General features: G+C 35.8%; 4 protein-coding genes across 6 annotated transcripts; 1 reads left to right on the top strand and 3 right to left on the bottom strand.

Moving 5' to 3' along the window:
* Nucleotides 1-1,427: 1,427 nt before the first annotated feature.
* Nucleotides 1,428-12,979, bottom strand: LOC110617277 (protein MODIFIER OF SNC1 1). Of its 2 annotated transcripts, none has more exons than XM_043957852.1 (11): nucleotides 12,700-12,979; nucleotides 10,353-10,428; nucleotides 9,919-9,999; nucleotides 9,776-9,820; nucleotides 9,261-9,636; nucleotides 7,767-7,869; nucleotides 7,121-7,198; nucleotides 5,704-7,045; nucleotides 5,363-5,621; nucleotides 2,656-5,279; nucleotides 1,428-2,038 (listed from the first exon to the last, which is right to left on the bottom strand). In XM_043957852.1, exons 2-10 carry the CDS (start codon nucleotides 10,382-10,384, stop codon nucleotides 2,739-2,741), a joined length of 4,857 nt encoding a protein of 1,618 aa, XP_043813787.1. In that variant the 5' UTR covers nucleotides 10,385-10,428; nucleotides 12,700-12,979; the 3' UTR covers nucleotides 1,428-2,038; nucleotides 2,656-2,738. The 2 variants fall into 2 exon arrangements, with proteins under 2 accessions (XP_043813787.1, XP_021615652.1); XM_021759960.2 differs by lacking the exon at nucleotides 1,428-2,038 and adding an exon at nucleotides 2,320-2,578 and having other exon boundaries at nucleotides 12,700-12,978.
* A 947-nt stretch (nucleotides 12,980-13,926) lies between these two features.
* On the bottom strand, nucleotides 13,927-15,264 carry LOC110616734 (heme-binding protein 2). Its single transcript, XM_021759211.2, has 2 exons — nucleotides 14,966-15,264; nucleotides 13,927-14,584 (listed from the first exon to the last, which is right to left on the bottom strand). Exons 1-2 carry the CDS (start codon nucleotides 15,247-15,249, stop codon nucleotides 14,137-14,139), a joined length of 732 nt encoding a protein of 243 aa, XP_021614903.1. The 5' UTR covers nucleotides 15,250-15,264; the 3' UTR covers nucleotides 13,927-14,136.
* A 2,926-nt stretch (nucleotides 15,265-18,190) lies between these two features.
* Nucleotides 18,191-20,015, bottom strand: LOC110616943 (plant UBX domain-containing protein 10). The gene is made up of 4 exons (XM_021759477.2): nucleotides 19,158-20,015; nucleotides 18,869-19,072; nucleotides 18,603-18,779; nucleotides 18,191-18,519 (listed from the first exon to the last, which is right to left on the bottom strand). Exons 1-4 carry the CDS (start codon nucleotides 19,701-19,703, stop codon nucleotides 18,292-18,294), a joined length of 1,155 nt encoding a protein of 384 aa, XP_021615169.1. The 5' UTR covers nucleotides 19,704-20,015; the 3' UTR covers nucleotides 18,191-18,291.
* A 3,669-nt stretch (nucleotides 20,016-23,684) lies between these two features.
* Nucleotides 23,685-27,023, top strand: LOC110616791. Of its 2 annotated transcripts, XM_021759285.2 has the most exons (7): nucleotides 23,694-24,259; nucleotides 24,359-24,445; nucleotides 24,546-24,758; nucleotides 25,187-25,351; nucleotides 25,459-25,512; nucleotides 25,592-25,738; nucleotides 26,375-27,023. In XM_021759285.2, exons 1-7 carry the CDS (start codon nucleotides 23,852-23,854, stop codon nucleotides 26,750-26,752), a joined length of 1,452 nt encoding a protein of 483 aa, XP_021614977.1. In that variant the 5' UTR covers nucleotides 23,694-23,851; the 3' UTR covers nucleotides 26,753-27,023. The 2 variants fall into 2 exon arrangements, with proteins under 2 accessions (XP_021614978.1, XP_021614977.1); XM_021759286.2 differs by lacking the exon at nucleotides 25,459-25,512 and having other exon boundaries at nucleotides 23,685-24,259.
* The last annotated feature ends 851 nt before the right edge of the window (nucleotides 27,024-27,874 follow it).

Here is a 27,874-nt window from a genome sequence, read left to right on the forward strand (position 1 = left end):
TTTAAAAAAATTAATAATTTAATCTATTACCTATATAAACACTATTTAATTTATTATTATTATTTAAAATATAACTATCACTTATTAAACTCTTTTTTTCTAGTTTTATTTTTTTAAAAAAATTTTAATTTGTGACAAATATGTCAAGTGTGTTGTGGCAGATATATAGTTGTCTGAAGGGCCAATTTGTCCATACCCTTGGCCAAGTGTATCAAGCGATTGAACAACCTTTGCGCACGCACATTTAATGCCTCGAAAAGAGTTAAAAGGCTTGACCATCCCGTGGGAGTGCCCTTATTTCATCAAGTTTGTGACTAGTTTATTTGACCTATGCAAAGGCAGACTCCCTTTGATAATTAAGGTAAGTTGTTCCTATATTCAATTGCCTCATTTATAATATAAATCTTGAAGTGATCGATCTAATCGTTTTGGATATTAGTGAAATATGCAAAGGCAGGCTACCTTTGATAATTAAAGTCGTTTGTTCCTATGTTCAATTGCTTCATTTATAATATAAATCTTGATGTGTTCGACTGATCGTTCCGGATATTAGTGAAATATGAGAAGTTGGAGGCTCCGGACATTAGTGAAATCTGGAGAGTTGGAGGCTCGATCTTCATTTCACTATTTGGTCACATTGGATGGTTCAACTCACAAAATTTTTCATATCTCATATACACAGTATTACAATTCAACGGGTCTTATTTTTTATATATAATTATTATCTTATAAATATTTTAAAAATTAAAAAATATATTGCAAACTTGAAAATTAAAACTAAATTTTTGTGAATTAAAATAAAATGATTGCATTTTATTTATGAAAAAATATTATCTAAGTATTAAAATTTTTAAAAAATTCACTAATCATCTCCATATTTAAATGGCTAAAGCTAAATATCCTTATATTTAAAAAAATTAAAGTGTTCAGTAATTTTTTTAAAAAATTATTAATTAATTTATTTAGTTTTATCAAATAGACTAAATGATTTAATATGGTATGAATATTAAACTAAGTAGTAAAGTATAATTAAAATTATATGGACTTAATAATATAAATATTTAAAATAGGTTAATAAAATTTTTGATAAAATTATTAAAGAATTTAATTTTATAAAATAAAAAGATGTTTTAATTGTATAATTTTAAAATAGGAATAAATTAATAAATTTTTAAAAATTTAGAGATTTAATAATAATTTTTTTCTTATTTAATTAAAAGAATTATCAATAATTGATATATATATATATATAATTACTTCTAACAAATAAAAAATAATGTATAAAAATAATTTAAAAAATAGTGAATTTAAGAGAAGAAAAATCTGAGTAGAAGACTTTAAAGTTGAAAGTTTGAAGATTTAGGAGTGAATTTTATGAATTAAAATATAAAAAAGGAGAAAATATAGGTGAAGTGTTGCTGTGAAAATTTTTGGAAGGATTGAAGAGTTATTTATTTAATGTTCGAGGGAAAATCACCTAAAACCCCACATAATAGATTTTAAAATTTTCTGGTGGCGGCTCCACCACTGTAAATACACAAGCCTGAACTGAAATACAGGGGATAATATGTTTCAGGTCCTACATAGACAGGGAACTTAATTAACTGCAATTATAGATCTTTAACTGGCTTCTTCAGGCACATAAATACTTCAGTCAAACTGGCATACCCGGGGATTTACTGTATTCGCAAGCCTCAGTTGCATTCACATCTGCCAATACTTCATCGACACGCCCCAGGATATGGAATAGAGAATCATACTGAGAAGTGGAGCATGAAAATTTACTTTCTGTAGAAGTTGTGTTCGTTCATGTAGACCTGCTCAAGCGGACAGGGAATTTTTCAGCTTCTGAGACAGTTAGCAACATTTGCATACCCCGAGTATTTCCTCACAGCAACACAGACTGCTCCGAACATAGGGTTTCAGGTGACGACTGAAACGGCCCAGCTCCTGGGACTACGAAAGTTACAACACAACAGGAACTGTCATTGGAAAAATAGTCCAAGAGAGATTGGCACCTTGAGTGTACTGGAACAACCTGAGACGTGAACAACAGGATAACATTCAGAATATACAACCTGTCCACACTTTATGATTTAGTGGATCAAGAGAGCTTATGTCTTGTCTTGGCAGAAAAAGTATGCAACACATATATTTGTTCAGGAAAGTGAATAATTCATTCATTTAAACGGGAATCAAATATATTAGAAATAAATTTTAATTAACAGGGAGAAGTTTTCATTTGCAGTTTTTCTTCCCATTCGCCTCATTGAACTTATCTTTAGGGTATTAAAGGATCGGGAAAAAAAAGGGCCGAGATTAAACAGGAGAACCAGAAAAGCTCCCATCTCTATTTCATTCTTTCCGGTATCCCATGGTAAGAGCAAAGGAATAAAGATCGAATACACGGCTCAAAACACATCGAGGGTTCCACAGAATGCATACTGTGACCACATTAAACCTATCAGATCAGTTACATTTAGAAGAAAAGAAATAAAAAGAAATCAACCACATCAACTAACTCCCCCAATCTCAATATATCTTTTTTGGCCTTGACACCATCAGTTTCCTCCAAGCCCTGTTCAATGCACATTCCATCAGTTGGGTTGATCAAATTATATTTACAATTGAAAATGACTTCCTAAACCAGAATACCTGAAAGTGTAAAGGATCGAGCCAGAAATATCTGTGGAAGTTGGTCTTAGACATTACCAAAAGAAAACCCTCCAGATTTCACCTCAGTCATGACCAGCATCTACTTGAACATTACCAGTTTGCCGTCCATAAAAGTTGCCTGCATCACGCCTCGAGTGACCCTGGCCCCTCTCTCTATACCCTGTGCCAGAGGGTTCCAAGTTGTTTGCTTTGTTATTATTGTGGGGCCCAACTGGCTTGTACTCGTAATGTGAATTATGTTTCTGTCCTTCCCGGGCTGCAGGTACATTATGCTGCTTGCTATCTTTCCTAGATCCACTCTTATCTCCAGGAGATTTATGGTTTCTACTGAAACGGCTATATTGATTTCCATTTTTGTGGAACCCTGAAGACATGTATTTCTCATACCGAACATCCAAATTAGGAGACGATGATTCAAAGGGGCTACCAGGACGTCCTCTCTGTGCAGTCATCTTCCTTTCCCCCTTAGGCTCTTGCCCAATAGTTGGAGCTTCTTCCAAATTCTTTTTAGATGGCGACTGATCATGATAAGAGTTAGACTGAGGCCCAACTGCAGCAGTATCCCTATCTGGCTGAGGTAAGAGTGGCCCTCCATGCAGAGTAGACTCCTTAATAGCCCTACCATCATCACTGCCTTCATTCATGCTGCTATTTGTCTGGCGTCCACGATGACTAGCGGCTGAAATGGACTGAGATTTAGGCTGCCAATGAGCTGTGGATCGTTCCCCAGCTGAATTATTTTCTTTTGAAGCTAGAAGTGACTCTCTTTGATGCCTATCAGGAGCCACGGATTGAATGTACATTTTATCAGGATTATGATGGTATCCAGTGCCCTTATGACCCTTGTGTGGTTGCTGCTTTACTCTGGCAGTCACACCCTGATCTTTTAAACAAGGAATAGTACAGGCTGTATCAGAATTTTCAGGCATGTTCCATCCATCAGAAGCATTCCAATCATCAGAATCCCTTGGTTGCTCGTTTACAGAACTTACATCAGCTTTGTGGCACTGATCATCCTCGACTGAATTTTGAGAACTGCTTCTCGGATATGAAGTAGTTGATTCGGCTGCACCATGTTGGTGCCATGCTCCATGTCTTTTTCCTGACTTATTGTGCCTGACATCTCCATTCCTGGATGCCATGGCAGGACTAAACATCACAGTAGCCGTGCCAGAGATTAGGGAGCTTTCAACGCCCAAAGAACCAGATTTGTGTCTTTCAGCAGTTTCATCTGATGTAATCTGATTACATGAGAGAATAGCTGCTTGATGACTGCTACCTTGTTGAGATAGTTCTTTGGCTACATGCTTTGGAATGTATCTCTCCATTTCAGCTCTCTTGTTTCTTGGATTATTCTGCACCTGCTGAACATTCTTTATGGACAGAACAGACTCAACTAAACTATTCTGATTGGCTGTATCAGAAACCTCAGTTCTATGTTGTGATCGCACAGGAGCCCATACAACAGCATCACCACTGTGGCTTTTCTCAATTGATTTATTACCTTGTGGATTCTTCATCATCCTGCGAGGATGCTGAGATCTCCACTGGTTATTCACTCTGATGTTGGTTTCTTCATTTGTTAGCCATAAATGCGGCTCTGAAGATTGATTTGCATCCTTTGAATCAGTTGAGAAATGACCTGAGCTAGGATCCAACAAAGAGTTGGAACTCTTTGGCTCTGAAGTAGTAGCATCTTTTGCTACCACTAATGGTAAAGCTGCTGCAGGCAATGCCTCCTCCACACTCTGCTTGTTCTTCCCATTCTTGTTCTTCCTTCTATGATGAACTGAAGACTCAGCTGCCACCGTAGGTAAATTTGATTCACAGATTGAATCAATCTCATCAGCAACATCCTGAGGAGAGATAGTAGCATTAGCTGCTATATCAGCATGGCTTTTTGATGCCTCAGTTCCAGAGGAAGAGCCCAATTTCTCATTGGAATTTCTTTCCAAGGGGCTATTTTGCTTTTGTCTATAGCCTGTACGCTTCTGCTTAGCACTGCTGTCATGAACCTGTGGAGTACCACTGCAGTAAGTAGCATCAGCACCATTGCTATCTGGTTGGAATGGATTCAATTGCTCATGCACCACAATGGACTGATTGTTTACAACCTTTGGTGTCTCAACAGGCACATTGGTTGTAATACTGACAGATTTCTCTACTGCATTCATGTTAATTTCACTATTCACAACCATATTTAGGTTGGATCCCAGAGCCGATCTTGATGGAATTGACTTGCAAGAAACAACAGCAGTAGTGGCTTTCTCATGCCTATTCTGGACAACACTACTAGGAATGGTTTCCAACTTCTGTTTACTCTGTGCAACAGTCTTTGTTTTGGAACCAAATGAAGAACTTGGTGCTCCAGATTTGCTTGCATCCATGGTTGGTTGGGAAAGATTTAAGGATTCCTCTTGCCTATTCTGGATAGCACAGGCAGGAACATTTTCCAACTTCTGAGTTCCAACTTCCCCTGCTTGTGTACGCCTATTCAACTCTTCCAATTTTGCAAGAGCCTTGGCTCTCTGCTCCCTTGTCCTTTCTTCCTCTTCCTTCTCTCGCTGTTTAATTCGCTTGGCTAGCTCTCTCATCTTAGCACGCTGATAAGAAAACACAATATCAGTTAATAATAGCAGATACATACTATTAGAATACATTAAAAAAAAAGTGGAGGGAAAAGTGCCTGGCTGTCGCTTGGCTCAGATGCAGGAGGCATTGATTCTCCCTCATCCTTCAGTGAAGGATGCAAGACAGAATTCTGAGGAGCCTCCGCTGAACTATGGTCTTGCCCATGAACAGAAGAAATTTCATAATGTGCAGTTGACACTAGACATTGTGGATCTGCAACTTGAGATTTTTTCCGCCACACATCATCTTCTTGAGGACTAAATCTTCCTTTACTACGATGATCAGCTCTACTGTACATGCCATGAGTGCACCTTCTGCAGGTCTGCATATTAGCGTTTTTCCAACAATGGAGCAACAGATATGTTATCAATGAAAGCCTGTGAGGTACAAACTGACCTGGGGATTGTTGTTCCACTCACTATTGTTGATTCAAGGTTCCTATCTCCAGCAGAAAAGCAGTCTTCATGTGGGGCAGAGTTGATAATTCCACTGACACAAGTCTCTTCATGAGATAAAGAGTCAATACCCATCTCATTTGACTCAATACCCGTCTCATTTGTAAAATGACCAGCAACGGCATTACCAGCTTGCAATTTACTATTCTGCTCCTCCCTATTAGTGAAAGGTTTAGTATCTTGTCGTCCATTAGAAGCCCGGGTTTTTGCATTTAGACCTTCTATTTTCTGAATCAGACTGGAACCTTTAGGAGCTGCCAATTCTTGAGGAAAATTAGAAGGTGCATGTTCAAATTTCTTAACTGAACTGACATCAGATGTGTTCATTTTCAGCCCACTTTCAGATGATTTCACTTTCGTAGGGACAAATCTTTGATTGTCAACAGCCCCAGAAGAAGATTCTTCAGCAAATGCCATTCTTCTTGTGTCAAACTCATGATCCTTCTTGCTATCTGCCCTCCAGCCATTCTCCCCTGATGACGACTTCCTCGTATGCTCCCCCTTCAGAGGATATGATGCATTCGTTTTCATAGCGTCATCAAACTTCTGCTCTTCATCTTTACCCTCCCAACAATCTTGCTGCTTCAGAAGAACTTTGTATGGTTGTTGACTATCTTGAGGATGAACGGGTTCCACTTGATCCAAAATCATTGCCTTACTACTAGGCCCATATCCACTTGTTCTACCATGAGAATTGCCAGGATCAGGAATACTTTGACCATGGTACCTGTTATACGTAGCAGGGCCCATTGCCATTCCCATAAATGGAACGTCACGTTCATTGGGATTGCAGTAGGGAATGGGAGGACCATAGTAGCCCTCATAAGGCACTGGTCCAGGATAAAAACTAGGTCTGAGCGGCATGTTTGGGTGCATATAAGCATCATGCATATGAGGCCGGTACAGATCCCCATTTTTTGGGTGGGGCCCTCTGGGACCAGCTCCTGGTGGAGGAACTGCCTGTGGATTGGCAAGAGCAGGAGGAGGAATCTGTGGATGGTAGTAAGGAAATGGTTCCATGGGAAAGCCACCGGGGGCAACTGGGGACCGAAATGGTGGACATCCTGGAGGTCCTCTACCCCAAACCGCACCTGGATGATTGTTAACAGGAGGACCACGCCACACATCATAATGCTGAGGAGGGATACTAGAATTAGGATATGGTTGGAAATCAGCATTCCACTTCTCGACACTGGGCCTGGCTCCATCTTCACCATACACATTTTCTCTTCTCCAGGAACCTTCAGCTCCACTCTTCACATTTGCATGTGCAGAAACATCACCTTAAAAACCAAAACCACCATATAACAATTAAGTAACCATCAAGTAACCCATAAAAATCAAGTGCAAACACAAACCTGCGGAATCCTCAGTCCCTTCCTTCCTGGATGCTACTCCAGCAGAAGATGAGCCTGGACGACCAAAAGAATCATGATCTGTAATAAACAGTAAATAGGGAAATTCAAAGGAAAACTCCGTGAAACATCGTATTAGAACATCCAATTAACAGATTTTCATATAATTGACAGGTTGTGCATAACAGAAATATAACCAGCTTATACGAACACGAAAATATGAATGAGACGTTATGAAAGATACTGTTGAAAATACACTTGTTATAAGAAAATCTAAAAAGCTTTAAAATGTTGTATTGTACAACTAATATAAACAATAACAAACAGGGGAAATCAATAGATAAAGAATCTCACCCGCATTCCACCAGCATGTTTCTTAATGGTACTAAGAAAAACAAATAAAGGATCCTGAAAATACCAAAATTGATAAAAGAGATAATGCTTTTTCAACTCTCTTAAAATGGAATCTATTCCAAACAGCATAAAACTTGATGAGGTAATTAACCTATGAAATATTATGACAAGACAAAAATTGCAAACTTTTCTTTGTTCTGGGCAAAGCACAAACTAATAACTGCTCTACAAGCATTAAACTAATCACTGGAAGGCACAAAGTCAAAGCACAAATCAGCAGTATTGGTATAAAAACCTTGAGAGTCCAGATTCTTTCCAGAATTGTCCTTTTCTGATCCAAGGGATGGAAAATCTCCAGAAGTCAGGGAAAACCCATCATTCTTAGAGGATGTTACTCCCTGCATAAAACGGCCAAATATGCTCCATCAGTCAATTTAGAAAGAAACAAACCCACCAGACAGACAAGCAGAAATGTGATGGTATTTTATTTGGCAGCTGCTGGAAGCATCACTGATAGGGTCGCGGGGTAGGGCCGGGAGAATCCTAGAGAATTCTATAGGAATTTGTAACAGAAAAAAGAGGTGCTGAGAGCATGTGATGACAGCTGGAAAATTGGAAAAGATTACCATTAATTGAGGGAGAGAAAAAAGAGGAGGGTATGATACTATGATTTTAAATTGTATTTTCTTCCAGATATTTTTCTAGCTTGGGGTGTGCGAGAGAAAATTTGCATACTGCTGGGGTGTGAGAGAGAGAATTTGTATCTTCAATACACTTGTGTTCTTTGAGTTTATGAATTATAATTTCTCTCCTCCCTCCTACTGCAATTTTTTCTGCTCTGTTTAATTAGTTGCTGCTGTTTGGATTCCTTACCCTATCAATCACACAAGTAAAATGCAGATTACATGTATAACTCCAGGACACAACAAACAGATAGCTACAATTAATTCTTCACAACCCAGATACCAAAACTTGTGCAGCAAAGGAATTCTTCTGCCTTATATTGCAATTATCCAAAATATCATCTAAAACCACTTCTTTCCAACATCAAACCAGTGGTGGTAAAGAGAGATGGTGAGGACAGACAAAAAGCCTCCATGTAAACTATGGCTTTTAATATCTGAAGGGGTAGAAAAGAAATCAAATTGAGTATTGTGATGTGCTATTAATAACAGAAAGGAAAAGCTAATGGCACTGTAATGCACTTGAAAAGTAAAGCATCTACCATATCCATAAATATAGATAAGATAGCAGTGTATTTATAATGCTATTATGAGTCCCTATTGCTAGTTATATTCTCTTTTTGGAAATATGTACTCTTTCTTTTTGGCCTTTTCCCACCATTAATACATCAGCCACTGCAAATTGAGCATGAAAACTAGCACTTATTATTTTTGGGTTGAATGATTTTCTAGTTTAGTAAACTAGTAAAATATTTCAATCATATTCTTTTTGACCTTGCAATTATTTCTAACCAAACAAATCAACTATTTAAGCATTGGCACCCTGGTGCATCAGGCACCTTTCAGTTTTCACATTTGAATACTTTGGCTTCTTCTACAAATGACTGAGGTTTGTGATATAAATTGCCTCCGTAAAAATAACCACAGTACCAATGCAGGGATTTAAAAGTGGACTCTGCTGATCAACACTCCACGAAAGCAAGAAGAATATATTTGCAATAACGTAACATATCAAAAACTTGATGACAAGGATTAAAGTGAAGGAGTTCATTTAGAGCAAGCATTATCACCAACTTAAACAGTGTCCTTTAAGATTAAAAACATACCAACTTATCTGCTGTTCCCATTGCATGCCATGCCACTGAATTATCAGACAAATGTTCAGCAAACCGTGATAATTGTGAGCTACCAGGTCTTGTTTCTGCGCTACGAGGACGCAAAGCTGCATGTGATGTCTGATTTGATGGCAATGCTCCAGAAGATGATGATGGCCTAGAAGTTGTACCCCATGCACTAACAATAGGTTCACGGGCTTTTTCACTACTCGCAGTTGATGGTCGAGTGCTACTTCCACCAGAAGAAGGGCGGCCACTAAGATGGCTGGGTGAACCAGTACCACCATCATCATTTAGAGATAGAGAGCAAGAACCCCATGCATTTGATGCAGAAGAAGAAGATCTACTGCCCCAACTATGGGTACCCCTGTTGTATGGGAAGCAATGAAGGAAGAGAGCGATAAAAAAAAAAAAAAAAGAACATTAACAGAATCAAACGCAGTTTATGAAGATTAAAGATCCACCAAAAGGCATAAAAAATCCACAATAGTGGATAAGTTACTCACTTGGGAACAATTTCAACATTTGGGTCCACACCATGATTTTCTAACCTTGAAATAATACAAATAAAACATGTAATTTGATTAGGGATAAACCAGGAGCCTTCTCATTAATAATTCTACTAAACCTTAATCCCAAAACATAATACCTTTGGCTTGGTAAATTGATAGGTTTAGGAACAGCAACTTTCCCCAACACAGTCATGCCACTTCTTCTTCCAGATGCCCATCTGCAAAAATTCATCCTTAAGACAAGAAACCGTAGATATGCAACAGCTAAAGCTCCATGTACTTCTTTTTTTATCTCCCTTGACTTTAAATTGAGACTAGTTAAAAGTAACTTTAAAGTTACAATTAGCAAATTTTTGGCAAGCAATTTTTTCTGGTATCCAAGATTTAATATAATTAATGACACTGAAGAAAAATCACAAATATTCACTAGATGTAGAGAAGGAAGAAATACAATCAATTACAATCAATTCTGCCCCACACCCATCATCCTTCGCTAGAGAGGGTTATGCTCCACTGATATTTTAGGGGCTTAAAGTTCATTAAAAAATAAAAACGAGAACAAATCCCATACCTTCTCTCTCCATTCAACATACTTGATGTCATAATTCACTTGTCATAGCAAGGTCATTCAAAAGAATTTGCAGAACCTGAAAATAAGAAACAAATAAATCAGTAAGATGCAATAAAAAGAACGAGTAAAAGGAAGAGAAGCGTAGGATAGGAAAAAATGTTCTACATGGCAACAATTTTGCTGTTCTTACATTTCAACAAGAAAACAGCTGAAAAGCATGCACAACCAAGGTACCAAAGTTTGGCATCTAATTCATAAAGATCAAAGGAAAAACTTGGTCATATGTCAAATAACTGAACTGAGGATAGAAAAAATTTGGTCAAACGAGATTCATTTTATTCAAGTTACAAGGGGGAGAGAGAGAGAGAGAGAGAGAGAGAGAGAGAGGAAAAAAGAGCTGAGCAACATTGGGCTTGACAGAAAATGCAAGGATACATAGAAACATGTATGGCTTCTTAGGGTGTGTGTGCTTTGTGTTTCCATATGTGCATCTATGTGTCCATACACATGTTTGTGCAGCCCATGCAACATCGACAGCCAACAAGTACCAAATTTATATACATTTTTCTAAGGTGAACGTAGCTATAAAACCAGGATATGTAAAAAACATGTACATAAACTATTTATTATTCTCTCTCTCTATGTATATATATACATATATATATATGTATATATTATCCTAAGGTGAACGCAGCTATAAAACCAGGATCTGTAAAAAACATAAACAAAGTTAAACACATAAGCTATTTATTTGCCTCAAAAAAAAGGACACCAACACATACCCAAAAACACAATTTCCATTGCATTTAGTATATTATTAGGTAGGAATACCACTTCCACTTCCCCTAAAAATAAAATCAATCATACCACTGAACTTACAAGTGAGCACCTTAGTTTAGATATCAATTGCACTGTCTCCACCATATGTTACTTGTCTCGAGGAAACTACGGGCAACACAACCTAGTTAAGTACCCAAGTTTAGATATAAGATATATATTGCATTCTCTTACCATATGACCTATGCCACATTTCTTGGGGAAGGTACTGGCAACATAAACTAGTTAAGGACCCAACTTAAAATCACTGTATGCTAATCTTATGTTATGACAATCTATAACCTGCTCTAGGCCTTCATACTCCTAGTTCCTCAAACAAGTAAGAACTATTATAGTAGAGCCAATAACTTCTGAGCTTCATATTTTTAAAGCATTCTCCAACATTTTACTTGATCTAACCACCTTGGAAAAGGGAACCACTTTACCATATACTGTGTTGTACTGCTTATTCATTTCTTTAGGCCATTTTAACTAAAACCCCCTTGTCAATTACCCGAAAACCACAAGGATGGTCCACTTCCTGTTTATTGTCATTTCCTGATCCTTTTTGCCCAACTTGATCGAATAAAGACTTCCACTAACAAATTCCCAATAAACCCCACCAAGGCAAATCCTGTCATTAACCTTTCCACCCTTTTTGTTTGTCAGTAGAAAGGGTTGCAAGAGGAGATGTGGAGGCTCCTTCTCGGTGGTGTGTAAATAAACGCAACAAATCATCAAATCGAACTCCACATTCAACATTTTCTTCTTTGAAATAGTTTTTCTTAATTTCAAGTGATATTATGTTGCATCTTCCAATACAGAACATCTCAACCTCACATGCAGCAGGCTTACTTCATAAACATATACCTACAATATCTCAACTATAATCCATAAAACATGTCCGAGTCTCATATTCAACCTAACAAGAGCATGACATGCATAAACTCCAAACAGTTCTCACGCATTTGAAATTTGTTGCCAAAATCTAGCCACAAGCAACCAAAAAGTTCATCAAGAGAGACCTAAAGAGCATTAGAAACTCCCCTGAATATTGCTCTTCCAACAGACACTTTTAAGTCCAGCCCAATATTTTGATAACCAAAAATATATATATCCTTCCACAAAACAAAACATCGCAGCTACCGTATCATTTTTTCAAACCGCAATGTGTAACCATGCACAGCACGATAAAAAAATAATAAACGGATTAGCCATTATCCAATAGAAAGCACAAAAAATACACAAACTAGTTTATATGGCCCCCCTATAAGATCAAGTTGTGCTCTACACAAAATTCCCAATCTCGCCCAACAGAACAAGAAGCGAACCAATCGCAATTATGTTATCAAAAAGAAGAGAAAACTAAAACAAACGCAGTGGCTGAGTAGCAGTTACGCAATATCCCAAAAACACTTTCTCTCTCTCTCTCTCCACTTGTTTCCTCTCACTTTCTCGGCAAACAAACATAGCCATAAATTAATAAACAAGTTTAAGAAAAAAGCAGATGAAATTTTAAAGGATTACTTGCCTGAATAATTTTTTTCTTTTTTTCCGATTGGGGAGGGGAAGTGACTTTGGAAACCCTAGAGAGGAAAAAGATTTGAAGAAAAGAGACGTGCTGTTGAAAATAGATAAAGAGCAGATGGATTGAAAGCTCTCACGGGTTTAGACAGATCGGAGGGAAAAGAGAGATCCGTGCTGGTTAAAAGCTACAAATTTAGATCGCAGAGAAATGAAAAGAGAAGGAGAGAGCTGAAGAGCAAGGAGTTTCCTTCATTTGATATACACTACCGACCCCAAAATTTGAAGGAAATTTTGTAAATATAGTTCAAAAATTATTTCTATTATTTTTTTGGATTATATATTTATATTGAAAATTAATAATATTTTTTACTTAATAAATAATAATTAGTATGCTTATGTTAACAATAAAATTTACATAGAAAAAATAAGAATAATTATCACATTTATAATTAAGTCAAGTCCAGAAGGGTTGGACAAATTAAAACAGTATTATAATAAAATGTACATGATATTTTATTTATTATATTTGTTTAAAAAATATAATTATCATAGCCCATCATTAGTAGTTTGATTTATCTTTTTATATATATATAAAGTAGTGAAATTTGATTTATCTTTTCAAATTTTACATGATTTAATAAAACCGTTGATTTATTTTTTTTTATTTTCTGAAATCTAACTAAGTATTTTTTTTTGTACAATTTATTCACATACTTTCATTTAGTATGATTTATTTCATAATAAAATAATTTAAACATTTTATATTTTTTAAATGAAAATTTTGTAAATTAAAAAGAATTAAATTATTTTATTTAAACAAAAAATTGAAAAAAAAATTGAATATATAAATATATATTTATGCGAAATAAAAATTACAGAAACTTTGTTCTCAAGTACGGAGCAATGGTACGTGGGTTGCCGAATTGGAGAGATTGAGTGTTGAGTGAAGGATAATTTAACAAGAAAGAACAAATGGCTTAAGCAGCACTCATTACTCTCAAGCAGCGGCAGGCAGGGCATCGCCACTCAAGTTGCGAGGGCTAAGGCTAACTAACTCATCAGAAACCAAAGCAGTCTCTTTCAGCCCACCCCAACAGATCTATTTAAACAATCCTGATTTAATGAGAAAACCAAACTAAATGCTGAATTAAATTAATAATACTGTTCTTCATATTTGAACTGAATTACTGTTTTTAAACAGTAATTGTTATGCTATCAATACCAAGTCCACTTCCAACTCCAAGGCTAAAGTCCATTATAGATACACAAGCTGAACTGAAATACATGGGACAATATGTTTCAGGTCTTACATAGAAGTAGACTTCAATATATACATACAGACAGGGAACTTAATTAACTGCAAATATAGATCTTTAACTGGCTTCGTCAAGCACACAAATACATCAGTCAAACTGGCATACCCAGGGATTTAACAATGGCTTCAGTAAGTTGCTATGTTACTGTATTCGCAACCCCCAGTTGCATTCACATCTGCCCATACTTCATTGACACGCCCTATGAAATGGAATGGAGAATCATACTGAGCAATGGAGTATGAAAATTTACTTTCTGCAGCAGTTGTGTTGGTCCATGTAGACCTACTCAAGCTGACAGCAAGTGCTTCAGCTTCTGAGACAATGTTATCATCATTTGCATACCCCGAGAATTCCCTCACAGCAACACAATGACTGCTCCAACCATAAGGTGTCAGGTGCAGTTCAGGAATAGGGACTGGTGGGTCATCTTGGAATTCAACAGGCAAGTAAAATAGAACAGAGTAGGCTGATGACTGAAACGGCCCAGCTCCTGGAACTATGCTAGTTACAACAGGAACTGTCATTGGAATCCTAGTCCAATTGAGATTGGCACCTTGAGTGTACTGGAACAACCTGAGAGGTGAACAACAGGATAACATTCAGAATATATAACCTGTGCACACTATGAGAGAAAATGGATCAAGAAAGATCATGCCTTGTATTGACAGAAAGCGTATGCAAGATATATATTGTTCAGGAAAGTGAATAATTCATTTATTTAAACATGACAATTATAGTAAGCTGCTAGGGTTTGGGCTATAAAATTCATAAACAAGACAAAAAAAAAAAAAACAGATTCCATTTCTTTTCCTCATCAGCCAAACATCGGTTTAAATGTTTAATCTTCCATGACAATCAATTTTTAATAAACTCAAACTATTTTCCTTCGTCTAAAGCAATCGACCATCAAATTTAACAAGAGAGAGAGAGAGATTATGGGTTATAGGCGTTCACCTGTGATAACCATCCAAGGTTGCCTTTTGGAAAGAGATTTCAGTGACTGGGGCAGCCATCCATGTGGATTGAGTGTATAATCTGACCTCGAAATCTGATTCAGTGTGTACAATTTCGTATTGGGGTTTCTCGATTGCGGTGCCTTGCGCCACCAAATATAGCAAAATCAATATCGCAATCGAGAACCTGGGCATCTTCATCCTTACTCTGTCTGTGTTGTACTCCTGTTTCCCCAGAAACAACCAGTTGTTCCGTTGAAAGCATTCATCTATATAACGATGCATTGTATTGACGAATTTACCATTTCCCCCCGGTTTCGTTGATGTAGTGACCGCGGTCCGGTTCTGAGTCGCACTGATTCATTCCAGTGCCGAGGAATTGGATCGAAGCATCTGCCTGTTTATTAGAGTTTTAAGGTTTGCCCACCCAACCAGCATCATTTATTATTTTATTTAATAATATAATTCCACATTAAACAAAAGTTAATAGATTTCGGAGATATAGAGTATTATGATCATTGTAAATGTAAGTAAATTATGTCAGCATACTAATTTGTATGCTTCTCATAAAATTAGGATCAATTTAATGGTTAAAATTTCTTACATACTGATGACCGCTGGATTTCACTATTTCGTTATGAGGTCGGATTCATAATGATAATCCTGATCTAAAGGCTTTTAAACTCCCGAATGAATCGGATCCGGCCCGCTCATCCTAGAGATCGGACTTCATTTAGATCTCTCAATCAGGCCGGTCCAGACCTTTCGGCTCCAAAACTAGACTTTCTTTGTGCTCTGGTCCTACTCCCATCTTCCAGCTCAATCCGAAGGAGGAAAGGCAGCCTGCCCATCTGTCTGGTGGGTCCATCCGCATGCGTGTCAGAAGAGAATTAAATGGCCGCTACGCATGGAGCAAAGACCTGATACTCTCGTACGTCCGTATCAGTAGAGTAGAGACATGTGGCCTAATGGCGAAAAATTTGTTATACATCACTAGCAGATAAAAGAAATGGATAAAAAGGGAGGGGCATCCTCCTCTCAAATTAAATTTTTTTTTTCCAAACTTTCAGAACTCCTTGTAAAAATCATATTTTCTTAATCTCACTCATTACATAAAATAATTTAATTTTATTTAAAACATAATTAATCAATTTTAAGTCAATTCAAAATTGTTTTTTAAAAAATATATTCAAATTTAATTTCAATCCACACAGGTGCGACTGATTTAATTTTAGATTAAACCAGATCAATTCCAATTGCAAATCAACCCGCAGTTAAATTTATTCCCGGACATAAGCTAGCCCGGCCGGCCAGCTTTTCCAAAATGGTGGGCCCAGGCTCACGGACTTATTTCATATAAAAATTTTCATGACAAAGACAATCTACAAATTTTCAAAGTATAGAAAAATGAGTTATATTATGATTAAATTAAATGAAGAGACCATTAATTTACTAAAAATAAAATTAAGTGATTAAATAATTTAATTTTTAAAGTAAATAGACTAAATTATTATAATTAATAAAAGGAAAGACTAAATAATAATTTTTTATTTTAATAAATGTTAAGAGGATATTACAACGATGACGTGTTGTGGCTATTTTAGAAGATTGGATTGTGATATATGGTGTGAAAGCGATTAGGTGAGATCAGAAGCAATAATGGAGTTATTGATAATGTTCTATGCATTATTTATATGCAAAAGCAATAAGGAGCAAAGATATAATCCATATCGGGTAGGGTCGATTCTGATGCTGAAAAGATATATTAAATAAAATATATAGTTAAATTTAAAATTAAATTAAGATAATATATTTAGTTAAACCAGTTTATAAACTTAGTGTTTATAAGTATCAGAATCAAGAGCTGTCTCTCCTCTATCATCTTTTTACAAGATCAAATTAATATTAGAGCAGGTTTGATTAGTTACGACAAACACCCTCTTAAATGGTTTGGGTACAGATCATAGGCTCATATGGGCTTCCTCTCCTCTGATGCTGAAAAGAGAAAAACATGCAGCATATTTCCAGAAATTTTATGAATATTTGGGAGGCATCGGATATTTTTCCAAGCACACAGGAACTTCTTACATTATCTGTAAGAATTCAGATCTGAAAGCCTTTAATCAACATCCTCAAGTTTAACTGTGCATGACAAACACCTACGTTATACAATATGGCTAAATGGCAATGCAGATCTAAAAATGGTATAGTTCTAGCGAAATTGTAAGAAACAAACAGTTTCTTGAAAGCAATTATTCTCAGATCATAGTTATGTGCTACAAAAGTTCAAAACTTTTAGTGCCTTGTTCTTAGCTTTGTTCAGCAACCAAACAGAGCCAGAAGAGCGAAGCAAGAGTATAGCGTAAAGGAAAATTAGTTGCATACTGAGACTGTCCAGAGCCTAAACTGCGATTCTGAAGTGAGAAGTTGCTATTTCGAGAGGGAGTTTTCGTCAAATCGATGGAAGCAATTAATGGGCGGACTAGACTGTGGAAAATACGAAACGCTATTTCGTCAAGAAATTCAGGGCCTTTTGGAGTTTTGCATCGAGCTTGAAATTTCGAATGGTAACGCTGCTTTCGTGATTGTTTGCTTTCCGGGAAAATCTTTGGTAACAGAGAACAGCTTGGTGGGGGAGATGGAAAGCAATCGCCATTTTTGATACGGCCGGAGGTATTGGACTTTATGGCTAATATATGGAGCCCATCGTTTTAGTGGCCTGCTATGGGCCGGAGCATTGAGCTTCAAATCTCAAAAAGCTACTGGATCAACTGTAGCAGGCCAGAGCTTGTCACGTGGAATCCCCATGGATTATATAAATTCCTTTTGACTGCTCTTAATTTTCTAGAAAATCGCCTGTTACTCACTATATAAATTGACAAGTTACATAAGAGAATCTCTTAATAATCAGAATTCAATTCCTTGTCCTTCCCAATCTATTAGTGGATGTAAACTGTGTTTTGAATGCCAATTCAAGAACATTCTGTATTTAATTATTTATTCTTTGGCCCACAAATGTCTCATATTTATTGGAAGCCAAAATTTGCTGCCTGCCAATATCCTATAAATCCAACAGTTACAGTTGTTACCTTATTATTCTCCTTTTAATAAGTTTGATATGACATTTGTCCCAAAAATGTATTAGGTTTACAATTGTACGTGTGCGGTTACCCTTTTATTTTGATTTTAGTTTGATTTCATGAAGAATCATAATCAAACTAAAACAGCAAATAAGTTCTGAAGTTTTTATCAATTCAATAAGATTGTTTAGTTATCATTATAATTTATTTATTTGGTAATTTCCGCACAGGTTTGCAAGATCTTGTATTACAGAAGCTCCAAGAAAAGGGTTGCTTTAGGGTGGAGTCCAGCATCTTTGAGTGTCATTCCTATCTGATCAAAACCATAGACTCTTCTGGGGAAGGTTGATATCAATCTATAGTTGATAACGCCTGGTAACCCTAAAGAATCAATGTACTTGTAGATTGACTGGACCTTATCTGAGCTGAAGAAACTCTGTTCTCTTCTTTCACCATTTGGAAACCGTATCAAAATCTGAAAATTATTCAAGCATTTGAATCATAAAGATTGTCTATTTAACTAAAACAGAAAGCTTCCAAGGTTAATTGGAGTAATACCTTTGTTACTTGAGGATCCTTAGACTGAGTAGCAGTTTCTTTTAATAGAGTTTCTCTAACAGTGGAAGCTGCTCTACCTTTACCTTTGTATTGCTTCTGTGTTTCGTTCTGCCTAAGAGTCTGAATTGGTTTCCGAGCCTTTTGATCTTGAGGCAAGTTCTTGGCATTTTCCTTCTCCTAAAAAGAGAAAATTTTGTGGTTGGTTGTCAATTTGAAACCTCTATAAATCTGAATAACACAAAGAAAAATGCATGGCATGAGTAGACCTTGTCTATTTTCAGAGCTGCAAGATACGCTGCGTCTTGTTCTTCTCTAAGTTGACGATCTGCTCTTATTTTCTCTTCTTCCTTGGACCTTGCTCTAATCTTCTCCTCTTGGTTTGCTCTTGGAATTCCAAAGGCTGATCCTTGTTCCTCTACTGTTCTCTGCAGAATCTCCACCAACTCTGCTGGGGAAATTGGCCCTTCCATCTAAACACCATCGATTCAATCCACTCAACAAAGGCAATTATAATGTTACTGTGAAAAATATGTGATGGGGAAAAATAAACAGTACCTGTTGCAGCACTGCTAAGCTATTACCAGCAGCCGGAGCCACAACTGCACAGCACGGAAAGCTTGCAGGTCGCAAGGTTGCAGCCATCTGCAAACCTTCTCCTCTGTCTGCAAGTGCTCCCCAGCAAACAAAGTTTGCATCAAGATACTGCACCACTAATTCTGAACATAGAGTCTCCCTACAGAAAGAGGGAGTGAAGGGGTGGTGAGGCGAATGGAGATACAAGAACACAAACTTGTGCTCATCCTCTGCTATCTTTAACGCATCCATGAAATGGCAAGCATAGAAAAAAGGATGCCTGAAACCATATTGCTGCTCAAAAGTAGATTGAAATGTCCACTCTTCTGGTGCAATTGGGGGCTCACATGGAGGTTGCAGTTGAAGGTCTAATGGTAGATTATGATCTCTTCTCCCTGATCCTATTCCAACGCGACCTATACTATGACCCATTGCTCTTGAAAATCCTCCTACAATACTCCGAGGCAGACTCACCATCCGGCGTACAATCCCATTGAAAGAAGCCTCCCTGATTCTGGGGGATGACATTCCCCTTTATCTAAAGCTCCAAGAGTGCTGGCTGGAGATTAATCCTTGTGGGAACTTGAGGTCTTGACAAATGCTTGGGTCATTAATTAGTCTAACCGTAAAGAGATTATATTGTTATCAAAAGTTCAATGAGATAATCATATTCGTAATCCCCTTCTTCTTTCTTTAATCTTTAATGAAAGTAGCTTAAAGAACATGATGAAAGAATGTGAAGATGCCTTTCTCTCTCTCTCTCTTTCATTTCTACATAGCTCAAAGATGATTCCTTGCTTGGTTTATAATCTACCGTTGGTTCATGCTATTTTTGAACAAAAGTTCATAAATTGATGATAGAGACTTTATATATAGAGGATCAAATTCTTATTCTCTTCCCTTCTAACTTTTTATTATTCCAAAGTTAAGAAACTCTCCTTCTATTGATGTCTAGAGACACTCCTCAGATACCGTCAGCGAATGGACGATGGAGTATTCAAATGAAAATTCCACGTTTCTGCATTTTTGGTTTCTAAATTGTCTTAAATATAATGGTGAGTTTATGATAAAAGAACTAGCAAATTAAACTGATGAGAAACCATGTTTTACTCATCAGAAAAACAAGTTCTATCTGTCCTAGCTACAAAAGGGTCTAGAAAATCAATTACTACATTGGAGTGATGGATTTGCTTGGTCATGTCTTTTTCAGTTAATATTTGATGAATTTCAGCGTAGCTTGTTGCTTCTGAATTCTGATGGATTGTCGGTGCAGAGCTGGTTACATCGTCTCTGTCAGACAATTTAATTTGCTTTTGTTCCTTATTTTCTGGAAAGATAGTTCTCTTTTCATTTAATTAAATGAACTGAAATGATTTCCCATATCTAGTGGTCTAAATTTAATTGATTACAAGGGTAGGAAGTGGGAAGAAGTGGATCTCCTAAAGTTCAACAATTGCATTATAAATCATTACTAGTCTATGCCTCACATGCCTTTTTGTTGTTACTGAGACATTGCTTGTTAAATAGTGGGTTGGCTGAGTCCAAAAGCATTTAAGTTCGAATCTCAAGTCAAAACTAATTGTACAAACAAAAATACCATTGCGAAACTCTTAATTCTTCTAAGTATATAATTATTTTCTCGTTTAAAACTTACAATTCATGACCATTCTATGGATAGCTTGAAAGCTTTTATCATGGTGTAGCTTTTAGAAAGACATGATGTTTTGATATGCATGCTTTTCCTGCTATAAAGAAAAAAGATGGTGATGAAGAGTGCGGCATGTATAGTTTATATCATCCAAGTAAGATAACACCACATGGTCTCCATGACCCATCCGCTTCTTCAAAGTTCAACCATCTGAGAAGGCAGGCACCAACAAGCTGTGGTGGTTCTTTGATCAATTTTCTCCATTTAATCTATTTTTACTGTTGGGCAATTGGGCGAACAATCTTTTAGTACAATGTACCCTTGTGCAATGAAAACGACTACATAGATTGTGGCCACCATGTTTCAAAGAGTTGTTAATTCATTTTATTTTTTTAAAATAAAAATTAATTGATATGTTAAAAAAGTGTTGTACGAGAGTCTTAAATATTTTTGGTTGGGATATAAGGAAAAGGCATGCATGGTCGTTCTCATTTCTTAATCGTACGTGTCTGCATGTTTAATAAAATTTTTCTTTTTTTACTAATGACGTCAAATGCTAAATACTTATTTATCGATAAATAAAAAGAATCACGAAATATAATTTTGTTTTCTTCATAAAATTTATAGTAACAGTAGCAGTTCTGAGTTGTGAGGCATCTAAATCACCAGAAACGTTCATTTTCTTAGTCTTTCTCCCTTCAAAAATCAAAAGGCATGGCCATGGCAGCCTTGCTACAAAACAAAACCCAATTAAGTAAAAGCAGGCAGTAATTATCAAAGTCATTAAATGCAAGACAAATTTCAAGGCTAATGGCTAAACAAGATCTGTTATAGAATATTTGAAATTCCTATGCAAAGATAGTATAAGGTCTAATCAAATTGCCAGTTGTGTTTTCTTTTTATTTGTTTGGAGAAAGGTTGAGAGAGAGAGTGAGTGAGTGGGTGTTTCTGAAAAGAAGAGATAAAAAAAAATAAAGAACAGTGTAATTATTTGAAAGTGGGAAGCAATTTGCCCCACAGTCCTTTAAAGATAACCAGGCTAATAATGGCCCCATGGCTTGATGTACATTAGAGTGCATTCCTTGTCAAGCTCAACCACTGTCTAGCTAAAAGTTATCTTAGAATAACTTCCTTTAATTTATTTACCTTTCCCTTTAATTTTAGGCTCTAGAATTTATTAGTTAACTTCACATTACACTAATACTTTGTTTTTTAAATAAAAATTAAAAATTAAAAAAATAAATCTAAAATCTTTCTAATTTACTTAAATTCATTAATACTATTAGATTAAATTACTAATATTACATTAACGCGGTTATTTTTAATTTTAATTAATATTAGCGATATATTTAATAATTAATATATTTATTTTTAATTTTAATTTTAAAAATTAATTAAAATTATATTTAAATATAAAATTTAAATTAATTTATTTAAAATTTAAGCATTTAAATTAAAATAAAAGTAAAGGTTTTTTTGGTCAAGTGACCAGTATAAAATTTTCTATGAAAATGATGGATTCTCCGTTAAGAATGCCACATGACTCTATCAATAGGTGCAACAAAAATATTCACTGTTGGGCTTTTTTATTTACCAATATTTATGTTGTAATTTTTATTATTTATAACTATTGTTTAATGACTATATATATTAATCATTATGATTAAATAAATTACACAAGCAAAAAATTTCTGTAATTAATGATATAAATTCTTAATTTTTAATCAATATTTTATTTTTTAAATTAAAATTAAATAATAAAAAATAAATTATTTTATTTGTGTGAAGTTATTTTCCAGGAGTAATTAACAAATAAAAATGGTGAACTTAAAATAATAACCTTACTCAAACCGGCCACGCATGGCGGGGCTAATTTTATTATTTTCTATCTGTAGCAGCAATTTATATATAAAAAAAACCCAGAAATCCTCTTTCTTTTGCTTTCTTTAAAGTCCTAAAACATGGAAGTCATTTTCAATAGTAAATGCTCGACTCCACCGATTTGTCCCTGACGTATGGTGACTCAATTGCATGAGGCAGTCCAGGCAGGGGATTAAAGTGGATAGGTCCCAATGCATTGAATTTAGCTGAGTCTTTAATTACTGGTAATTAATTTAATTTCAGTTTCAGAGAAAATTAAAGAGCACATTGGCCTCAGAGATGAATTGTTGGTGGCTCGGGACATGTTGTTGGTAGCAGTTAGATGGAGGGACCAGTCCTCATGCATATGGAGATATGCTGCTAGGACCATTACTTGACATAATTATGTTGTCTTCTCACTTTTTTTTTAACACCCATTTTTGGGTTGATTTATAATTTTTTTTAGAAAAGATAATAAGTTTTTTCTCTATCTTAAATTTAGCCAATTTATAACAAATGTGATCATTAAGCTATTAGCCTTGACCACTTGATTAGAAAAGAAAAGGCAAGAGGCACATGGTTTGCTGATTTTGGTGAAATTAGTTGGTCTACCAGGAAATTATAATGACACCTTGATTATTATCAATAAATTTATCCTAAGTCAAAAGGAATTGAATTAATTATAAAGCATATAATTGGTTATGATGAGTTCTTTCCTTCTACATTAGCAATTAAGAAAATATTATTTAAATTTATCAATCGATAAAACAGAAAGAATTTAAGCACTTTGGTGTTTGTCATTCTCTCCGTCCTCAGAAGCAAAAACCAGAGAATAAATGATTGATGACTCACTGGCAGAGTTTAAATCAATCTCATATCCAACTATCCGCAGTGCTGAAGTTTGATATCTCTCTCTCTCTCCTTGCAAATATAGATTAAAAAAATAGAAAATTAATTATTTTTCCTTTTTTGACCACAACGTTAAAACTTTGAAAAGTACAACTCTACCCATCTAGCTCTATTTTAATATGCTTGTGCCTGAAGTTTCATGTGTCAGACCACAAAACCAAGACAACAGAATCTCTCTTAGAAGAGAAGATAAAGTGAGAGTTATTTATATTTTGAAATGGAGAGCTACTGAATAAACCAGCTGCGGTTTTTGCCGTGGATGGTGCTTCTGTTTTGTATGGATATGAAGGCAGATTCAATCCCGGGGACAAAACTTAGGAATGAATCATTTTGTATTCTTCACACAACAAGACAACTCCAGTGTATACAAACACAAACTGTTGTTGCAAAACGAACAACACAGAAACAACAGCAACATTCCACAGAAATGGCTGCTTTTACCACTTCTCAGACTCATAGCTATTACCCACTGATGCGTTTTTTTATTTCTTTCCTACTTGTTTTTGCTTCTTCTTTTGGTTCCGTCTTGTCTCTACAAGTCATGTCAGATTCCGGTAATGTGCTACCGGCAAACCAAACTTTCAGGCCAGGAAAAGAGATGTGGAAACTCAAAAGAGTTAATGCTTTTCTTAAGAAGATCAACAAGCCTGCAGTCAAGACAATTCAAGTGCTTCTAACTGTTCTTTTCTTTGTTTTAGTTGTTGGTTTAGTTTCTTTGTTCTGTTATAGGTTTTTGTGATCTGGGTTCTTCTTGTTTTGGTTGCAGAGCCCTGATGGTGACATAATAGATTGTGTTTTATCTCATCTTCAACCTGCATTCGACCATCCAGAGCTCAAAGGACAAAAACCATTGGTAATTTTCTGTTTGTTTCTGCTGAAAATGTTTCCAAGCATCTTTTTCCTTTCCATTTCATTTGTGATTTAGAGGACCTTAAATGTATGTATCACTACAGGATCCACCAGAGAGGCCAAGAGGCAACGAGACCACAGAGACAGAAACAAAGAACTATCAGGTGTGGACAGATTCAGGTGAGTCGTGCCCAGAAGGAAGTGTTCCAATCAGGAGAACCACAGAAAAGGACGTTCTCAGAGCAAGTTATATGAGAAGATTTGGAAGAAAATTAAGAAGGCATGTAAGAAGAGACTCAACAGGCAACGGTCATGAGGTTGGTATATTTGAAACAAAATATCGAAAGCGGTAGCACTTTAGTTTTCTCTACCTGTAACTCGATATGTAATTAATAAGAATTGTCAATCGAGTACTTACTTTCTCTTCTTCTTTTTTTGAATAGGAGATTTTGGCCATGACTTGAGGCATAAAAATCTATCATATGATTTCACTAGCTAGTTTCTTCCTATAACCCTACACCAAAAAGACTAGTTTTTATTAGAAAGGCAAATTTATCAGTTCAGTTCAGTGAGAGTTGGGTCAACGAGAAACAGGAGAAAATGAATAAATAAGAAAAAAGAGCAGGCTATAGGCAGACATAATTGCTAAAGGCCGTTTTAATTACAGAGTACTCTGCCATCTGTTACATTTGTGTATATGCTTACAGCAATGCCTAAGCATTTCACATCATTTCTTATACTACAGCATGCAGTCCTATTTGTCAATGGAGAACAATATTATGGAGCAAAGGCTAATATAAATGTGTGGGCTCCTCGTGTTACCGATCAATATGAGTTCAGCTTGTCACAAATTTGGGTCATCTCTGGTTCTTTTGGCAAAGATCTAAACACCATAGAAGCTGGTTGGCAGGCAAGATTCTCTTTTCTAGCTCTATTTCTTAACTTAAACAAAAGATGAGTATGAGCCATGATGAGATTGAGAGCTTAAGAACTTAATTTATTCATGTGCTTTAACAGGTTAGTCCTGAGTTATATGGAGACAACTATCCAAGATTTTTCACTTATTGGACAGTAAGTCCTGTTGTGTAGATCTGGTACTTTCATTTCAGCTGAAGACTGAAGAAATTGCTGATTTGTATTTGATTTGCAGACTGATGCATACCGAACTACTGGATGCTACAACTTATTATGTTCTGGGTTTGTCCAAACCAACAACAAGATTGCTATTGGTTCTGCAATATCTCCAAGGTCCTCTTACAATGGCAGACAATTTGATATTGGCCTAATGATTTGGAAGGTAAAGTTTCCTCCTTCGTTTTTTTCTGGGTCAATTTACTAGTAATTAGAAAACAATACAGTGCACTATAGTAACTAATTTAAATTAATTTTTAAGGTAGTTTTGACAGTTACTTGGGTAAGCTTCATATTTTGCTTCCTTTTATCAAAAGCTTGAAGAAAAAACATCACCATCCAGTCCCGTAACTAACATGTCTGAGTTGATTATGTTATAATAAAAATAATGCTATTCATAATTTTGACTAAAACGAGTATCTTGGCTTTTTCTTGGTTCTTTTCCGCAATTATCATATATAAAATGCAAGATTCTCCTCATTTTTCTAGTCAAAGGCTTCCTTGATGTTGTCAACTTCTCCAAGATGTATTCTTTACAAATTAAAGTAGGTTTAATAGTTTGACTCCAACTGGCTCTGGGGCATCCCTCTTAAAATGGTAAAAAATCATTTTCCTTTTCTTCTCTTTCACCACAAGAAAGGAAAAATACAGCGACCATTATTTTATTTTCGTCGGCAATCACATGTAGCGACGAAATGGCGCCGCAACAACGAGCGTCGCTAAATATGAGACACAGAACCTGAAGTAATCGGATTAATAATTTTTCCCCTAATAGTTCTAACGTGCTAATATATTCATGCAGGACCCAAAGCATGGAAACTGGTGGCTAGAATTTGGGTCAGGACTACTAGTAGGATACTGGCCAGCTTTCTTGTTCAGTCATTTAAGAAGCCATGCAAGCATGATACAATTTGGAGGAGAAATAGTGAATTTTAGATCCTCAGGGTACCACACGTCTACCCAAATGGGCAGTGGTCATTTTGCAGAAGAAGGATATGGAAAAGCATCCTATTTTAGGAATTTACAAGTTGTTGATTGGGACAATAATCTTCTGCCCCTAACAAATCTTCATCTCTTGGCTGATCATTCAAATTGCTACGATATAAGGCAAGGAAGAAGCAATGCCTGGGGGACTTACTTCTATTATGGAGGTCCTGGAAGAAATGTAAGGTGTCCATGAAGATATTAGTAATTTAGTATAGCATTGGAAGTAAAATATTAATTTTGTGAATTTTTTTGAAAGTTTTTTTATTTTTTTCCTTTCTAGGCCTTAGAATGGTTTGGGCTATTTTTGCATTTTTTTTACTAATATGCCCATAATTCGATTTTTTTTTCTCTTTTTCTTTTTGCCCTCTGACAGGGTAATCTTCTCTTTAACCCACTATCTGAGATTATGTAAATTTGGGGAAATACAGATTGCTAATAACAATGAATTGAGTGTCCGTTGTCTCTTTTTCTTTCTTATTTTAGAATCCCAAATGGCAAATTTTTATTTTTTTTGGTGTATGTCCAATGGCATCTACACATTGTTAGAGGAACTGACTCACCAACTCTGCAATTAGAAAACCCATACAACAGCTTAAATATTTTTCTTTGAAGAAATCCCCAACGCAAATTACTGATATATTTTATTGGAAGTATGCCCTTTATATATGGAATTGCATGTGGGAAGCCTCAAGTAATGGATTCCTTTCCACCCAAGTCTTGCTTTAAAATACAAATTAATAACAATAAAAACATCATAATTTTCTTTATTATAAAAACACTCCTGAAAAACCTTCTCTTTCTGGGCAAACCCTCCTCCTCCAACTACTGATAAAGAAATAGTTGATTTAGAGTTGAGGGTTCTCAGGTCTTTTGCTTTCTGGAGAAGAAATTGTGGAGCGCAGTTTGATTTAGAGATGTTGTGTCAGTATCTAGTTGAACTGGAAAGACACGAAAAAGATGCTTTAAACGTAAAAAGCAAGAAAGAAGCAACCCATTGGGGTAAAGCAAAAGAGTCTGTGGAGTATATGCAATATTATTTGTCTTCCATTACAAGACAAAAGGTGCTAGTTCAAATACAATAATGAGAAATGTCGATGTCCTGTCATCCTTTCCACGTTGAATGCTGTTAAAATAAGAAATCTTAATTAAAGCTTCGTTGTTCCTAGTGCCTGTTTGATAAATCTCACTGACCATTTTCTTCCAACCACCACTATGAATATATATATATATATACATCCCCAAACTTATTCTACGGCTACTTTTTATTTTATTGGCCGGATATATACATGGTGGTGCATATAAAAATTTTCCAATG

Source organism: Manihot esculenta, chromosome 6, assembly GCF_001659605.2.
Source record: "Manihot esculenta cultivar AM560-2 chromosome 6, M.esculenta_v8, whole genome shotgun sequence".
Lineage (NCBI taxonomy): Eukaryota > Viridiplantae > Streptophyta > Magnoliopsida > Malpighiales > Euphorbiaceae > Manihot > Manihot esculenta.

Coding starts and splice junctions, on each gene's coding strand:
- LOC110616734 (XM_021759211.2), bottom strand. CDS start 15,249: ATGCATCGTTATATAGATGAATGCTTTCAACGGAACAACTGGTTGTTT. Junction 14,585..14,965: donor ACCTTGGATGGTTATCACAG/GTGAACGCCTAT, acceptor TTCACCTCTCAG/GTTGTTCCAGTACACTCAAG.
- LOC110616943 (XM_021759477.2), bottom strand. CDS start 19,703: ATGTCATCCCCCAGAATCAGGGAGGCTTCTTTCAATGGGATTGTACGC. Junction 19,073..19,157: donor GCTTAGCAGTGCTGCAACAG/GTACTGTTTATT, acceptor GATGGTGTTTAG/ATGGAAGGGCCAATTTCCCC. Junction 18,520..18,602: donor AGGATCCTCAAGTAACAAAG/GTATTACTCCAA, acceptor AATAATTTTCAG/ATTTTGATACGGTTTCCAAA.
- LOC110616791 (XM_021759285.2), top strand. CDS start 23,852: ATGGTGCTTCTGTTTTGTATGGATATGAAGGCAGATTCAATCCCGGGG. Junction 25,352..25,458: donor CCATAGAAGCTGGTTGGCAG/GCAAGATTCTCT, acceptor GTGCTTTAACAG/GTTAGTCCTGAGTTATATGG. Junction 25,739..26,374: donor TTGGCCTAATGATTTGGAAG/GTAAAGTTTCCT, acceptor ATATTCATGCAG/GACCCAAAGCATGGAAACTG.
- LOC110617277 (XM_043957852.1), bottom strand. CDS start 10,384: ATGACATCAAGTATGTTGAATGGAGAGAGAAG. Junction 9,821..9,918: donor ATCAATTTACCAAGCCAAAG/GTATTATGTTTT, acceptor TATTATTTCAAG/GTTAGAAAATCATGGTGTGG. Junction 7,046..7,120: donor AGGGACTGAGGATTCCGCAG/GTTTGTGTTTGC, acceptor TTGGTTTTTAAG/GTGATGTTTCTGCACATGCA.